At 32.1% G+C, this 17690-nt stretch overlaps 1 protein-coding gene across 1 annotated transcript in view; it reads left to right on the forward strand.

The window, feature by feature from the left end:
• Cadm2 (cell adhesion molecule 2) overlaps nucleotides 1–17690 on the forward strand; it is a 241785-nt gene that overhangs the window by 112168 nt on the left and 111927 nt on the right. The window contains exon 6 of the mRNA XM_010602876.3: nucleotides 17489–17579. Coding sequence (XP_010601178.1) covers nucleotides 17489–17579 — 91 coding nt within the window. The remainder of the gene's footprint in view (nucleotides 1–17488; nucleotides 17580–17690) is intronic.

Raw genomic sequence — 17690 nt, forward strand, 5'->3', positions numbered from 1 at the left:
TGCCACTTTAGGAAGAGAGTTTCTTTAAAAATTGAGACTCAAGAAACTAAAGCAGAATTTTGCTGTGAACAACAAATGCTTTCACATTCACATAATAGGTAAGAGAATAATTTGCAACTGAACAGCAGGAAAAAAAGCCACTCTTTTTTAATAGATGAAAATGCATTTATCTTCTTATTTTGACAAAGATGTCTTAGAAACAAAAACTTTTATTTGTCTGATTTAATTTTTAGAGGAACAGATTGTATGAGTCACATTTTATTTCATTCTCAGTAGGGATAATGTATCTGTACTAAATGATACAACTATGCACAGAATATAGAAAAGACAAAAATAACTAAGTATTCAATTTTTGAAAGTGACATTGACAAAAAGTACAGTAAAATCAACTCCTTGAAAATGAAAATAAAACAGACAGCTAAATAAGATATGTCAGAATAATTTTTTTGTATTTTTTGCTAAGAAAACACTTTTCAACTGTAGCATTGAACTACAAATATCAAAATTAAAAGCCTTGACTTTAAAAAAAGGGAATCTTAAAGTTTTCTATATTTTATCAAATATTCTATATTCATCAAACGTGTAGTCTTCTCTTATCATTAATATTTGTTATTTATATTTAAGCATAGCCCATTTTGCCTATCAAAATGAATGTTCATTCATGTGTATCATTAATATGTAAAAATATTAAGTACTATACACGTTGTTAAATTAGCTCATAGAGGAGACCATGCATATAAGCACACAAATACAATTCGAGAATAATGAAGGACCGGGGGGGGGGAAGGAGAAGGGAGGAAGCCACAAATAGAATTGTGTATTTAAATGAGGTCAATTATTTCAATGCTGGATGAAAATAAAAATGCATAATGTATATTAAACGTTACAAAAAACTTGTGGGATCATTTCTTTTACTAAAACTACATCTTTATAAGGAGTTAAATGAACAAGTTTTGGTCTTGACCTCTATATAGCGCCTGGTGGTTATATATCTATTCTAGTTAACAGATTAATAAATACCAAATTTAACCCATTTTCTCTTAATATTTTACACTTTAAAATAAGTACTGTTGTACACAATCTTTATTGTTTTTCCTCTCTTTTACAGAGTTGCTTTGTGAATACAGAATCTTAATTCATGGCTATACTTGTTTTTATACTTTTTTGGACCATCTACTGTACTTAATCAGTTCTACTTTCAGGTTATTTTTTTCAATAAAATAGATTTAGAAGTAAAATTATGATTATTATAGAAGAAATAGTATATAGGTAAGTTTGGAGTTTCCTACTTCTGTTTTTATATCTTCTTTTACACTGTGGGTATCTAGAATCCACAACAAATACTTTTAAATATGTCAGATATCTATTTATTCATTGTAACTTGTGGCTACGTTTCCTATCTGCTAATTGAAAAAAAAGTCCCTATCTACCCAACCCATCCCACATACTGTATACTGTCCAGCCCAGTTAATTATATTATAAATTATCTTGTTAACTTTACCAACTGTGCTTCCACTACTTACCTATTTAGTACAGAAAACACTTGATTAAAGGTTTCAGGCTACATAGGTTTATTAGACATAAATGGGCATTTTCCCAGTAGCATTTTAAAATAACAACTCACTCATCTGGGATCTCATTTGTGAAATGTTTATTACCCAATTATCTTGTCTACTACAATCTACCTACTGTTGATAGTCACAGAATATAAAAAGATACAGAAAGCCGAAATGAAAGCAACGTTTATATTAAATTTTAGAAATTAAAATAAAATGTTCTTTTGATTATCAAAATGCCAATTTACTCCCAGGAATCCCAATAGAAGGATTTTAATTGGGCCCAAAATAGTTCAAAAAAACTCATGAATGGGCATATATACAAGAATTATGAGGTAACCCATGCCTCTGAGCAAAAATTACATTTCATTATAGTAATAAAAGTAGCTTAGAGTGAGACTTCTAATAGAAAATGAAACAGGTCTTTAAACATTTTCAGTAAAGATACATTTATTAGTATATTACCCACAGTAAGTATTATGACTACATTAGGTTCATTAGATAAATATTCCTTCTATAAACAATATAGTCCATGTAATAGTAAATAATTGAAATTAATTGGAAAATCAAATATTTTATCCTATCTGAATTTCAGGTTTCGAATGTTAGTGTAATGTTTTTGCATTATAAATAGTAATGAACAATTTTTGTGTTTTTAAATATCAAAGAAGTGTTTCTATTTAAGAATATAAAATTTAAAAATAGTGAAAGCTTAAAATAATATTAGGTAGTCTAAACTTTTTCTAAGAAAAGTCATAAAAGTTATAAATTATTTTAGCATGAAAATTAATGTAATAGAAGTAGGAAAATAGCACAAAAATTATAGAATCCATGTATGTTACAGATGCTAATGTATCTTTTTCAATTTCTTTTAATCCAGTTTAATAGAGAATTAAAAATTGGAAAAGAGTGCAAGGCAGAAATGGCTAGTAACCACTAATATTAAACAATAAGCATGTTATATTAAAATAACCTTAAGAATAATAATTAGTATTTATAAATCTGTTTAATATTTATAAGCTGTATTCTTTTTTGAAAATACCTAGAGATATGGTGTCAAAATGTTTTTGAATTATTCTAATTCTTCTTTCTGAATGAATTATAATACACACATACACTCACACACAGAATTTTTAATAGCAAATGTTTAGGAAGCTGCTATAATCAATCAATATCTTACATATTATTTCATTTTCAATATACGAGGGGAAAAGTGCTGTTATTATTTACCATGTAGCCCAGTAGTGTGTTTCTTTGTCTTTTGCTGTAGGTGACAAAGAGAAACAAATATTACACAAAATGGTTTCACTGCTTCCAAAGTCCCTGTGCTCCACCTCTTCATCTGCCTTTACTTCCCTCTAAACTCGTCACGACTGTTGATTAGTTGGCTCCGTAGTTTTTCCTTTTTTAGAATGTAGTTGATTTTCAAAGGAAGTCTTCTTTTCACATAGGCTTCTGTCTTGTTTATATAATACTTGGCATCAGCCATTTAAAGAAAGAGAGGTTTATTTTGGCTCCGTTTATACAACTTTCAATCCTTTCATGGTGGGTAGCATGATGGAAAGGCCCGACTGGAGAAAAGCTGGTCGTCTCATGACATCCAGGAAGCAGAGAGAAGGGAGAGATGGAACCAGGAAAAGAGCTCAACCTTTCCAGGTCTCTCTCCCCTTATTGCCCTCTTCTGACCAGGCCCCGTTTTTAAGGTGTATAAAACCACCATAATAAAATGACTTTTCAAATATACCTTTGAATGCACCAGGCTTTAGAGCAAAAGCCATATATAAACCATAGCATTCTGCTCCTGGCCCCAGAAAGACTCATGAACATTTCTTTTGGTTGCCTCTGCCATAATGTCCAGACTCTCCAGGCTTACATCCAATATTTTGAAAATATGGGTCCCTAAATGTTGTTCTCCTATTCTTTTTCAGAGTGCAACTTACACAATTGCTAGCTGCCTTATTATAGCTCATTATTTTTCTCTACACTAATCTTTTTTCATCTTCCTTTTACCTTGAATACCTTAAGTTTCCTTCTCTCTACCAATATTGTAATATTGTATATTGTATATTTTCTGAATTTTTAAATGCAATTTCCCTTGGTAATCTTCTTTGTTTCTGTCAGAAATGTACAATCTCTTTTCCAGCAATGGCCAAGGTACGTCTTCCAAGGACAGTAGTGCCCGCAGTTTTGAATTTTCAATTATTTTGAGCTATATATGATCATTTAAAAACTATGAATCAATTCCTTTAGGTTTCAATTTTTGTGAATGTCTAGCACTTGTATAGTGGTAGAGTTCAACCTTACAAATAGTAATCTATAGTTATTTTCCTAATAAATGATTGTCATAAAAGTAATATTTACTAAGCTTGAAAGGAATTTTTCACACTAGTGACGCTGAAAGTACATGGTATTTTTGAGAATTCTGGGGCCGGTGATTTAGCTCAGTGGATCTACCACTTGCCTTGCAAGCTCAAGGATCTGAATTTGATCCCCGGTACCATAAAAAAAAAAAATAAATAAATAAATAAGAGAGAGAGAGAGAATTCGGAAAAGAAATCTGAATTAAATGGGAAAATGAGAGCTTGGTTTTTCTCAGAAATTACCAAAGGGAAAAATAATTCAGACATTTTAGAAAAAGAGCAATTTTACACAAGGGCAATAGATATCAAATTGTCCTCCAATGGAGTTTGTTCTGGCTAACTGTTGGTGTATCAGTCTTCTGTGCCTAGGAGACAGTGGTCGAACTTGAGGTATGAATCACATTTGATTTATAACTTTTCCTTTCAGGAGACATAATGACCTTACTCAAATTATTAAGCACTTATTTCATTTCAGGAATAAAGAGTAATATGAGAGTAGAACAAATATTTCATATCAATGCTCACAATTGAACAGTTTTCTACCGATTCTTATTTTGTAATAAGAAGGAAAACATATAAAGCTAATAAATACAGTAAATGTAAATACAGTATTTTAAAGTCTTATCACTATTTTGAGCCACATAATTATTTGTTGGGTTTTGGAGGTATCCTGTGCATTTTAGGAAATTCAGGGGCTGGGAAATTAGCTCAGTGGCACCCCTCCTGCCTCACAAGTCAAGGTTCTGAGTTCCTATCCTCTGTACCAAAAAAAAAAAAAAAAAAAAAAAAACATTCCTGGCCTCTACCAATTAGATAACACTTGGAATCCTTTTACCTATCCCTGTCATTTCAGTACACAAAATGTATGCAGAAAAATAGCCTTTCAGCATACTGTAATAGGTGAGAATAAGTATTTTAGTGTAAACTAAAACGCAGCTTCACAATGGCGCAAAGCTGCATGATTTTTCTTTAAAATTAATATATATACGAAGGGACTTTTAGAAAGGTGTTATATTGACTCTTTAGTTGTATAGAATTGCAAAGATTCACAAACTTTAGTCTGTAACAAGTATACCTAAAGGAAATTGCAGCTCTGAATTTGTGGCCTCAGTCATTCCCAGATTTTTCCTTAGAATGTAACTAAGATAATAATTGTTCACGGAAACCTCCACTACTTCGGGAAAACCATAAATATCTTCTGCACTTTTTCTTTTTCTTTTTCTTTTTTTTTTTTTTTTTTTTTTTTTTTTTTTTTTTTTTTTTTTTTGCAGCAGGTTGCAAGTAGCCAATGTGAGAGAGTTATTCGGTTCTCCTTGTTGCTGATTGGCTGCTGCTCTGTAACCAGATGAACCCGCATTCCACCAACCTAACAGGTTGCTGTAACACTTGTAGCTAGCTATGCGTTAGTAATATAGTATTTATTAAATTGAATTACATAACTGCGGAAATAGTATATTTAGTGTTTGAAATATACAAATGGGCATTTTTCACAATGTGTGGGTATTTTAGGAACATAACCACTGTAAATTTGAAGGTCCACTGTTTACTCAAAACATTTCCAAATTTCCCTTCACAAAAATTTTCCGTGGAACTATATTTTTGCTATGATGAATAAGAAGAATATGTGGAGACAAAGAATATAGTGCTGTGAAAGAGGGAAATATGTTTTAGAAGAATGAAAAAGGAAAGATCTGAGAGGGAGCTATGAGAAAGAAAGAAGAGAGGAGGAGGTAAAGGAGAGAGGGAAAAGGAGAGAGAAAGTTCTAATTTATGTACAGAATTGTGCAGAAATGACATGAAGGTTTAAAATGCGGAGATTACATACCAAAAAAAGCGAATCAAGCTCAGTTCTATTTCAAGCAGATAGAGAAAGAGTTGATTTCAAATAACCCTAGAGGATGCAAAGGATAGTACAAAATAACACACTTGAGCATTATCGAAACCTTTGAGTTAATGCACAAGGAACATTTACATAAATGAGCAATATTTGCCAATTATTGATAGGTGTTTATATTATTAGAAAAATAACTCTGAAAAGTGGATTTTTAAATTTAAATTATTTATTCATTTTGAGATACTGGGCATTTCATTCAGACCTTCCGCTCTCAAGGCATGCGCAGTGCCACTGAGCTAAATTCTGGCCCTGAAAAGTGGATTTTATTTATAGCTTACTAGTGTCCCTACTAGTTGGAAAAATTATGAAAGACCCTTATTTATCCATTCAACAAATATTTACTTGATGTCAGCAATTATTCCAGCCACAGAGGATACACAAATGAACAAGACAGAAATAATCTCTTCTTGGATTACTTTGCATTATTAAGAGTTCACTAAGCTTGTAGTAGCACCTTTTATGAAAGCTAACTGCTTAATTTTAAAGTCTTTACAGCATGAATATTTACATTGGATAATGCTATAATATAATGTTACCATTTATTGAAATAGTGAATACAAATGCCTACCATCAATGTATTTTGTGTTAGTAAAGATATAAAAATTTGTAAAATGAATTAATCATTTCAGAGTATTTACATGAAATAAATTTGTAGGAAAGTAATTATTATCCAAATAATATTTTATTTTCAACCAAAGACTATGTAATACTATGAACAATGCAGTGGGCTACTGTTTTTCATCATGTCATTTTTGCTTAGCTGCTATATTACATCATAAGGAATGACATAATAAGCTAATATTAGGTGTTAATTTTGGTAGTTTCTCTTATTTGACAGTTTGCCCATTATCCATAACAGGTTAAATATTACCTTTATATAGGTTAAATATTACCTTTAAATCTTGTTATATTTTGTTAAGTACAGAAGGAAAAAAAATAGAACTTGCATTGGTAAAACATTTGATTTAAAGATTTTTAAAATTTTCTTACAAAAACTTTAGTGATGAATAGATGATTTCATTTTTATTTATTTATTTTTTTGTACCGGAGATTGAACTCAGGTCCTTGTGCTTGCAAGGCAGGCAACCAAATTGCTGAGTTAAATCCCCAGCCCAAATAGATGTTTTTAAAGCACAGACACGAAATACTTTGAAAGCCATGCTTGTAAGAATGTCAGTTAGGTGACTTAATGGTAGCATCATCACAGATCTTTTCTTTTCCAAAATATTTCTTTAAAAACACAGAAAATCCATTCCACTAGATCATTATCTTTAAATCTAACCTTAAATCAGTCAAATAGGACATGAGTTGTCCTTACTTCCTAAATTACTTCCTAAAAGAAAAATACTTGAGGAAAACTATTTTTATATTTAAAAAGGTTGAAGACAGATTTTTAAAGAATATTATTTCTTACAAACTCTTTAGAGAAAAGAATACTTTTCCTAGAATCTGCATATTTTATGTGGATGCTAGTAAGTACTAAAATAATATTTGGGAATGAATAAATATGTCTTATCTTATCTACTGCAAATTTTTGTCTTTCCCTTTTATTTCTTTGTGAAACAGAGAGTAATATAGATACTTATTCATACTGCCAATAAACAGATCTTAAACATAGCAAGTTCAAGTATTTCTTGTCCACTTGTACTTCTTTTTTCATTTTACTTACCCATTTATTATTCAGTCTTGAGAGGTCTAATTTTTTGAGCTCTTCTTATATTCTAGTTGTTATTCCTCTATCCAAAGAATAGATGGCAAAATTTCCCCAGTCTATATGTTCTCTCTTCACTTTGTTATTTTCTTTGTGGTATAGAAGCTTTTTATTTGACATAGTCCTGTTTGTTGATTCTTAGCACTATTTATTGTACCATTGGGATTCTGAACAAAAATTCATTGCCTGCACCCATATCTTCAAGGGTTTTACCTAGTTTATCATCCAGTAGTTTATTTCTGTTTTTAACACTTAGATCATTAGTCCATTTTGATTTCCGTTTTGTATAGGGTGAGATACATCAATCTAGAGTGAAACGTCTGCATGTGAACAGCAAATTTTCCAGGAAGCACTTATTAAATGTATAACAAATTCAGAGTCAAATTTGAGGTAATACAGTACTTGGTGAATTCAAAATGTCACTTTGTATGCATCACTAACATAGAGTGTTTACAGAGCTAGTTTGACATTTTATGGATATAAAATCTCTGGCTTAATAATTAAATATATCTTTTTATGACTGGATACTTTCTCTTCCTCCAAAACTATACAATGACATAAAAAGAGTTTATATATGTGGTGCTTGCACTAAGAAACTGCACACAGTTGTAAGGCTAGCACTAGGAAGCTGAGGCAGGAAGATCACAAGTTCAGGTCCCGTGTGGGCAATTTATAGAGATCTTGTACCAAAATAATTATAGTTGATTAATTAATTAATTAAAAGTGGAGCTGGAGATATAGTTCGGTGTGAAGATGTTGGGTTCAATCCCCAGCATCTCAATAAATAAATAAATAAATAAATAAATAAAAATAAAGAGGTTGCTATTTTAAAAATTATGAAAGTTTTTATCTAATAATTTGAAAATTTGAAATCGGAAAATATTTGGCAATATGCATTTGATTAATGCAAATATAAGCTAAGGTTAAAAATTAATATAAGAAAGAAATTAATGTAAGGTGTATAGCATGAATATTTAAGTGTAATTATTCATGTAGCAGGCTCCAAAACAATTTCAATTAAGCATGTTTCTGAACAGTTTGCTGAATTGATAAAAAAATATTAGAAATTTTGTCACCATTTTTTGGGGGGGTTGTTTTGTTTTTTGAGACAGGTTCTTACTATGTAGTTGAGACTGACCTGAAACTCACTATGTAGCCCAGGCTGGTCTTGAACTCATAGCGATCCTCCTGCCTCAGCCTCCTGAGTGCTGAGATTACAGATGTGAGCCACCACACCTGGCTTTATCACCATTCATTTAGTAATTATTTATTTTGCATAAGCACCATACAAGACACTGAGGCTACAGTGACATAAAAACACGTAAGGCTGAAAGAAAATGTTAGGAAACGTACCTGAAAAATGGAAGATTAATAGATCATTTCTTTTATTTATTCACTTATTTTTATTAAGTTTATAGGTTCATTTTAGATATACAGTACAGTTACATTCATCATTGGGATCTTGTACCTTTATGTGACTTATCTTGGTTCTTATTTTCCCCATTCCCCAGCCCTTCCTTCACCCCCTCCACCCTTCCTCGTTTACAAAGATATTGTTTCCATGTTTTCCTTTTGACATATTTTTCCTTTTCCCTTTTTACCTTTTGCTACCCCTCCCATTTCCTTTACTCCCTTAGACATTTTCTTCCTACTACACAATATCAATTATACCTTTTGATCCTTAATTAAACTTTAAGTTTTTCACACCAGAGAAACTATTTGGTATTTACACTTGTGTGACTTCTTAATTTCTCATAAGGGTATGGCCTCAGTGTGCATCCACTCAGCTATAAATGTCTCTAGTTTCTCATATTTATGGCTGAGTAGTTCTCCATTTTATAGAAAAACATCTTCTTTTTCCAGTCTCTCCACACTCCAGTGCTATATAAATGTAGTCAACCTATAATAAAAGGCAATTCTATTAAAGAGGATATTTACTTTTCTTTATTTTAAAATTAATTTTATTGGTACATTTAATGCATAAAATATTTCATTGTAGGAAATGTATACCTTTACATAATCAATCTTGGTTCTTATTTTTCCAGTCCTTCCTTCAACCCCTCCCTCCCTATGTACAAAGACTTTGTTTACATTATTTTTCATTTTCTTGTATTAATTCCATTCTTTTCTTTCCTTTTCCCTACCCCTCCTTCTTCTCTTTCTCTCTGTCCCTTTTCTTCCCATTTCATATTATCTTTATACCTTTTAGTCCTTATCTACACTTTTAGTTTCTCACACTAGAGAAACATTTGATGTTTACACATGTGTCCTATTTATATCACTTATGAGTATTGCCTCAGTGTGCATCCATTCACCTCTAAATAACTAATTTCCCACTTTTTATGTTTGAGTGGTACTGCATTTATTAAAAAAATCTGGTAAGGGGAAAAATGAGAATCAAGACTTGTCATGTAGAGGTACAAGATCCCAACAATGAATGTAACTGTACTGTGTCCCTAAAATGTACCAATAAACTCAATTAAAGCTGAAAAAAATATCTTATTTATTCAGTCTCCAGTTGATGGGCAATTGGGCTGTTTGCAAATTTTAGTTTTTATAAACTGTTCCGCTATAAATAAGAGTGACCATATATTGCTGTGATCTGATTTTTTAAATTCCTTTGGGAAGATACTCAGCAGAGGAATGGCTGAGACAAAGGAGACTTCTAATCCTAGTTCTTTGAGGTGTCTCCATATTGATTTCCACAGTGGTTGCACCAGTCTGCACTCCCACCAACAATGAAGAAGGGTTCCTGTTTCCCCACAATCCTGACAGCTCTTGTTATTGGTAGATTTCTTGATAGCAGCCATTCTTAACTGGAATGAGATGGAATCTCATTGTTGTTTTCATCTGCATCTCTTGAATGACCAGTGATGTTGAATATTTTTTCATATGTTTATTTGCTGCTTTTACTTCGTTGGCTGAGAAATGTCTGTTCATTTCAGATGCCCATTTTTGAATTGGGTCTTATGTTTGGGGCGTCTGATTTTTTAAATTCTTTATATATTCTAGATAGCTATCTTTGTCTGAAGAACAGCTGATAAGGCCTTTTTCACACATTGTGGGTTGTCTCAGCTCTGTTGGTGATTTCTCTGTCAGTACAGAAACTTTTTTAAAAAATGCGATCCTAGCTGATTTTTTTTTGTGCTAATTTCCGTGCTGCTGAGGATTTGTTCATAAAGTCTTTTCCTACACCCATATGTTCAAAAGTTCTACTTAATTCATCTTCCAGAAAGTTTGGTGTTTTTGTTTTAATATTTATATCTTTAATCCTCTTGAATTTCAGTTTAGTGAAAGATACAGGAAAGCTATTGATTTTTGTGTATTCACCTTGTGTCTAGCTACTCTACTGAATCTGTCAATTAAGTCTAGAAGTCATTTGGTGGAGATTTTGGGGGTCTTCTATATAGAGTATCATATCATCAGCAAAAAAATTATAGTTTAAATTCTTCCTTTCCTATCTTTATATCTTTTATTTCTTTCTCTTTTCTAATTGCTGCAGCTAATGTTTCTAAAACTATACTGAACACAAGTAGACATCCTTGTCTTGTTCCTGATTTTAGTGTGAAGGTTTTCAGTTCTTGACCTTTTAGTATGACACTGGTGGTTTGTTTTTCAAGTATAGCCATTACCAAGTTAAGTTAAAGACCATCTTGGGCCAGGAATTTGGTTTAGTGGTTCTGCTATCTGCCTTGCAAATACAAGGTCCCGGGTTTGATCCCTGGTACCAAAACAAAACAAAAACAAAAACACCCCCCAAAAAAACCATCTTTTCCAATTTTCTGCAGGGTTTTTATCATGAATGGGTGCTAAACTTTGTTAAATGCTTTTTGTGCATCTATTGAGATGATCATATGGTTTTTGTCCTTGACTCTATTAATAAAGTGTATTACATTTATCAATTCATGCATGTTGAACCATCCTGGCATCCTTGAGATAAATCAGATTTGGTCAGGATATATAACCTTCTTGATGACCCTCTGTATTCAGTTTGCCAGTCTTTTATTTAGGATTTTGCATCTGTGTTCATTAGGGAAATTGACCGATAGTTCTCTTTTTTGGTTGTGTCATTCTATGATTTGGGAATCAAAGGAAAGCTTCTAGGGATAAATTTGGAAATATTGCTTCCCTTTAAATTTCACTGAAAATTTTAAAAAGTAGTGGCAATAGTTGTTCTCTAAATGTCTTGTGGAATTCAGCAGTGAATCCATCAGGACCTGGGTTTTTCTTTGTTGATAAATTTTTAATTACATTTTCAATTTCACTGATTGCAATTTGGGTACTTAGAATTTTTAGATCTTATTCATTCAACTTTGGTAATTCATACGTATCTAGAAATCTGTTCATTTCTTCTATGTTCTCAATTTTATTAGAGTACAGGTTCTCAAAATAAGAGATCCTGTGGATTTCTGATAGATCTGTTGTGACTGGAACTTTTTTATTCCTAATTGCAAGAATTTGAGCCTTTTCTTTCCTTTTTTGATAAGGTTGACTAAGGGTTTATTGATTTTATTTATTATTTTGAAAAACCAACTCTTTCATTCATTGATATTTTTATATTGTCCTCTTAGTCTCCATTGCATTGATTTCTGCTCTGATCTTTATAATTTCCTCCCTTGTATGAGCTTTGGGTTTGTCTTGCTCTTCTTTTTCCAGGAGCTTAAGATTCATCATTAGATTGTTTATTTGAGCTTGCTCTGTTTTCCTAGTGCGGGCATTCACTACTACATATTTCCCATGTAAAACTGCTTTCATTGTGCCCCATAGATTCCTGTATATTGTACTGGCATTATCATTAAATTGTAAAAACTGTCTGATTGCTTCGTTAATTTCTGCTGTGATACATTGGTTGATCAGGAGAGTGTAGTTCAATTTCCATGTGTTTGTGAAGTTCTTACAGTTTTTTATCTATTGAACTGCAGTTTAATTGTACTATGGTCTGATAACATACCTGGGATAACATTAATTCCTTTACATTTACTTAAACACATTCTATGAGCTACTATGTGATCTATTTGGAGAATGTTTCATGTGCAGCCAAAAAAGAATACATGTTCTGATTTTGTAGGGTGGAACAATCTGTAGACACCTATTAAGTCAGTTTGTTCAAAAGCTTGGTTCAGTTCTAGTATTTTTTGGTGACTTTTTGTCTAGATGATATGTCTATTTGTGCCAATAGGATATTGAGGTCCCCCACTACGTTACTTTACCAAAGTAAAGATATATTAGAGTTAAATAAAGAAAAGTTGCTTTCACAGTGGAGCATTTCTGACAACTGTTTTAAGGCACAGTGGAATATATTCATTAAAAGACCAGAAAAAAATTGTTGAAATTTGAAGAATGAAATCAATAATTAGATGACAAGAAAAAAAAAAGGATCCAGATCATGTAGGACTTAAATGAATTAATTATTTTTCTTTTTATCCTAAGAGCAAAGATTAAAATATAAAGTTTAAATTAATAAATGAAATTGAACACATTCATGCTTTGAGAAAACAATATTGTTAGTAAGACTTAGGACACGGAATACACAACAGAGACTATTTTCTATTTGGTAAAATATATAGAAAGTGTGATTTTGGAGCCATAATAAAACAGCAAGTGAACAGAGGACACCTGTTGTATTAGCTGGATGGACGCTAGTTGTATCTATAAATCTGAGATTGCTAAAGTGTGGACAGATAAAGGGAAATTTGGGGACCTTCAGTTCATCTTAAGTTTACTGAATATGCCACATTTTTGAGATCTCCAAGTGCACAGCAAATAGGAGCCTCATATAATTAAGCTCCCTTGTAATACATTTTCCTCTGTTCAATTAATTGGTTAGTGGCTTAGTTTCTTTTCGCATTACTGAGACAAAACAATGCCCAAATTTAAATGATGAAAGGTTTATTTCAGCTCACACTTTGTAGAGGTTTCAATCCATACTGATTTGGCTCCAAGGCAAGGTGACATGTTACATTTGCTTACTTTTTTGTTCCTTTATATATGTGGAAAAATAATTTTTACGAAGAGAAGCTAATCAATATTTTGAACAATTCTGCACTCAAATATGTGACTATTATATCATGCATTTATAGTTTGGGTCACTTAGAGTTTATTGGGGATATTCTGCCAGGTAGAAATACATAGAAATATATGCCAAGTATATCATCTGTTTTGCAATTTGCTTATATTAAAATTCTTACAACAAATGTCAACAAAAACTGAATCATATTTCAAGTGATCATATATTTAAAATTTTCCAACTCTGATACACTACTTAAACAAAAGTAGCAGAGGCATGAGAATCAGATCATATTATGTCTTCTAGTTTTGTAGTACATCTCTACCAGATTCAGACCAGCAAACCCTCTTAGAGAGACAAATGAAGATGTGAAAGTAAGAAAATGTCTTTACCTGGGACCAGGGGACTTCACCAGAGTGGAATTAAGACCCACACTGAATTGAATCATCAGGTTTATTGAAAACCAACAGTCATAAAGTACTGCTGAGCACAGATGTTTGCTTTAGGTAGGAAGGCAGGCAAGCAAGTCATGGTTAGAGTTTGGCTAAATCATTAACATTTATTTGATTGTCCCCTTGGGAGCTTCCTTGCTTTCCCTGTGAGACCAATTTCTGGGAGAGTTTGCAAAACATCCTGCCTTCAAGATATTCCAGCTCCTCAGGATTAACAGTTTTTCACTTACTGAGTCACCTTCTGAGTCACCCTGAGCAGACATTGACTCACTGGTGTCACAAGGAACTTCAGAACTCTTGAGCACTGTATAATTTAGCTTAGTGGGATATATGAAAATCTGCCATATCATTTTTCACACAGCATACCTACATTCTAAGTATGGCAGAATTTCCAGAGAAATAAGACTTCCCACCTTTAATCCAGGAGTAATCCTTAAACAAACCCTGATAAGAATTTATAAATATTCCATAAATACTCCTCTCCTTTGCTGATCAAATTATATAACTGAAATATATGATGTACACAGTCAGTCATTTTCATATCACAATTAGACTTGAGTTACTCAAAGTATAATCTGCTCATACATGGGCTTTTTTTGTTTTTCAGTGAAAAAACTAAATAATATTATTATAAATATATATAATATTAGAATTTTGATCTACATATCTATAAATGTGATTTTATGAATTTTATTTTTATTATTACATATTTTTGCAATACATTTTTTACATTTATCATGGATAGTTGGTACATGTATAGAACGCCTTTCAGTTTTGTTCCTTCCCTTTTCATAAACCTCCCTCCAAATTTTTTTTTTTTTTTTGTACTGGGGTTGAACTCCGGTCTTTGCGCTTGCAAGACAGGCCATCAAACTGCTGAGCTAAATGCCCAGCCCCCTCCATTCTTGATTTATTGTAAGAATCTTTTCACATTATGGGGGCTGGCCTCTCTTCTGCAGTAAGTCAGCAGGTCAGACTCAAAAGAGAGACTAGTTTGGTGCCATCCTGATTCTGACAACTGGAGAAGAAAGGATTGTTGTTTCGGGGACAGCCCTTAGGTCTGCTGACTGAAGATCCAGGAAATTCTAGTTCTGATAACTCAGTTCTCACTGTAGAAAAAGTACCTAAGATAATGAATTTAATATGGGAAAATACTTGTTTTGGCTCACACTTTTAGGTATAGTTGATCCATTGCTTTAGGCCTTGATGTGGTGACACAGTGCATCATAGCAAGAGTGTATGGCAGAGAAGGCCTGTTCACTTCAGGACAGTGAAGAAGCAAAGAGAAGGAGCAGGAGGGTCCAGGGTATCAACTTCCCTTCCAAGGGTGTACCTCCAATGACCCAACTTTCTTCTATTAGGCTCTACCTGCTAAAATTTCCACCACCTCCCAATAGTGCCAAAGATGGCTACCAAGCCTTTCACACATGAACATTTGGAGAACATTCTAGATTTAAACTATAGCAAGCCCAAAGGCATTAAAAATTTCAGATGTTCCAGTTCAAAGGCCAACACGCAGGAAGAGTTCTCTTCCTACTTAGAGTAAAGTCAGACTCTTATTCTCATTAGGTCTGGAACAGAGATAAATAAATAATAAACAAAGGCCAACCACACCTTGGAGAAGAATCTGCTTGACTCAGTCTAATAGTTTAAGTGATAACCACATCCTAAATCATTTGAAGAGAAACACATTGGATGATGATTGACCAAAAATCTGGGTTACCCCAGTCATAGTCATGATAACAGACAAGATTAACCATTAGAGACTCAAAAGCCAACCCAGTGTTTTTCTCAGAATCACACTTTTCTAATTTTCTCCAAAGTTATCCCTATAAATAGACCTTTGTTTTATAATAGGATAGAGTAAAATTAATTTTGCTATGTGTAAGTTTGTTTAAAGTTTTGAAGACTGTAGGCTTCGGTTTGACTAGAACAGTTCTGTCTAACACATTACCTTGTAAAACTATTATTGGTCTTTTCACTTTTAACGATTACCCCACTTGGAGAATCAATTCTATAATAATCTACTCAATAATTGATTCCATAAATATAATGATAATTAATGAAACATTTGAGAAAAGCATTTTAGATTATTTAATATTTTCCTGTTGTAAGACAATAAAAAAGTGTCATATTTCTTCAAACCAGTTTTTCTTCCTGGGTTATTTATACTATAATTATTTTTATAATATATATTGAATACTTTCTTGTAATCAAAATAATATTTTTATTATCTTAAATATGGTTTCAATCTTTAAGAATTGAGAAAGTATAACTAGGAAACAGTAAGCAATTTAAAGTTGTGATATTAGGTATTTTAAAGGATTGTAGTTTATTATTTTATACATAAAAAATCTGAATCTTACTTCTTTAAAAGTAATTAAAATTAAATGATTAAAATTAAATAATTTACTGATAATTATTTAAATGACTTCAATATCAGAGAGTGCACATAATGGCATAGCAGTTCCATTCTTACATTAAAACTAAAGAAAGTGTGAGAATAACTGTGATGATATGAACAGGTTCAGGACTATTTTGTTCATGATAGAAAATATGGAGATAAGAGGGGAGGAAATTTTCCCAGTAAGCACCGGTGAGATAATGCGAAGACCAGCAAAGACCAATGGAGAAATAAATGAGTGGGATGCACATGTCACTCAATGGTAGAGCACTTGCCTGGCATGTGGAAGGCCCAGAGTCCCATCCCCAGTACCACACATAAAACACACACACACAGAGGAAATATTAAATATATATGTTCTGGGATTTTTATCTAAGTTTCCATTTCTTCTATGAAATATAGACTTTTGTGATTAAAGAATATTACATGGCATGCAAGTTTTAAATGTAAATGTCTTATATTTTAAATCCTGTTCCACTAGGGATGATTTTATTAAATGGAAATAAACAATTTTCCAAAAATTATGTTGTGGGTTATAAAGCAAAATGTTAAATTTTAGTAATATTATAAATAGCTATTTGAAATGATTGCCCACTGTACTTTAAAAGGAATCCGCAGGAGCTCAGTGCTGCATTACTGCATTTTCAAACACAGTCAGAATAATGCTTCTGACACAATAGTTGATCTTGAGTTCATTGTAGGTTCCTTATTGTGATTCCCTGGTACTCCTGCAACGATGAAATTGTTGTTATTCAAATGCATATATGCATTCAGTACATAATAATAGTATTCATAGCTATCTATAAATAGATGAGGAAACAATTGTATGAAATACTTGATATTCATTTGAAGCACTTTTTTCAATTTCACTTTTAAATTCAGATTTTAGTTGTGCTTCTAAGATATTCAGATATTTTCGTTAGATTTGTCTGAACAGAATGATACCTTCTTAAAAATTACATAGCTCATTTCATTAAAGCTAAGCAGTCAATTATAAATATATAGTTACAAGAAATATAAGAAATTCTAAACATACAGGTGATGTTCAGTTATTGATATATCATTTATGTGTGTTTAATTAATTTTCTAATTCTTTTTTTCTAGATACACCATCAGTTAAGATTATACCATCCACTCCTTTTCCACAAGAAGGACAGCCTTTAATTTTGACTTGTGAATCTAAAGGAAAACCACTGTAAGTCATTTAATGAGCAATAAAGCTTTTCACTTTGTCTTCTTTGTGCTTTGATTGCAGGTTTTAACTGTAAAAATCCACTGTTTTTTTTTTCTTTTCTTAATGGGGAAA

Source organism: Fukomys damarensis, unplaced genomic scaffold, assembly GCF_012274545.1.
Source record: "Fukomys damarensis isolate Sample0158 unplaced genomic scaffold, DMR_v1.0_HiC HiC_scaffold_24, whole genome shotgun sequence".
Lineage (NCBI taxonomy): Eukaryota > Metazoa > Chordata > Mammalia > Rodentia > Bathyergidae > Fukomys > Fukomys damarensis.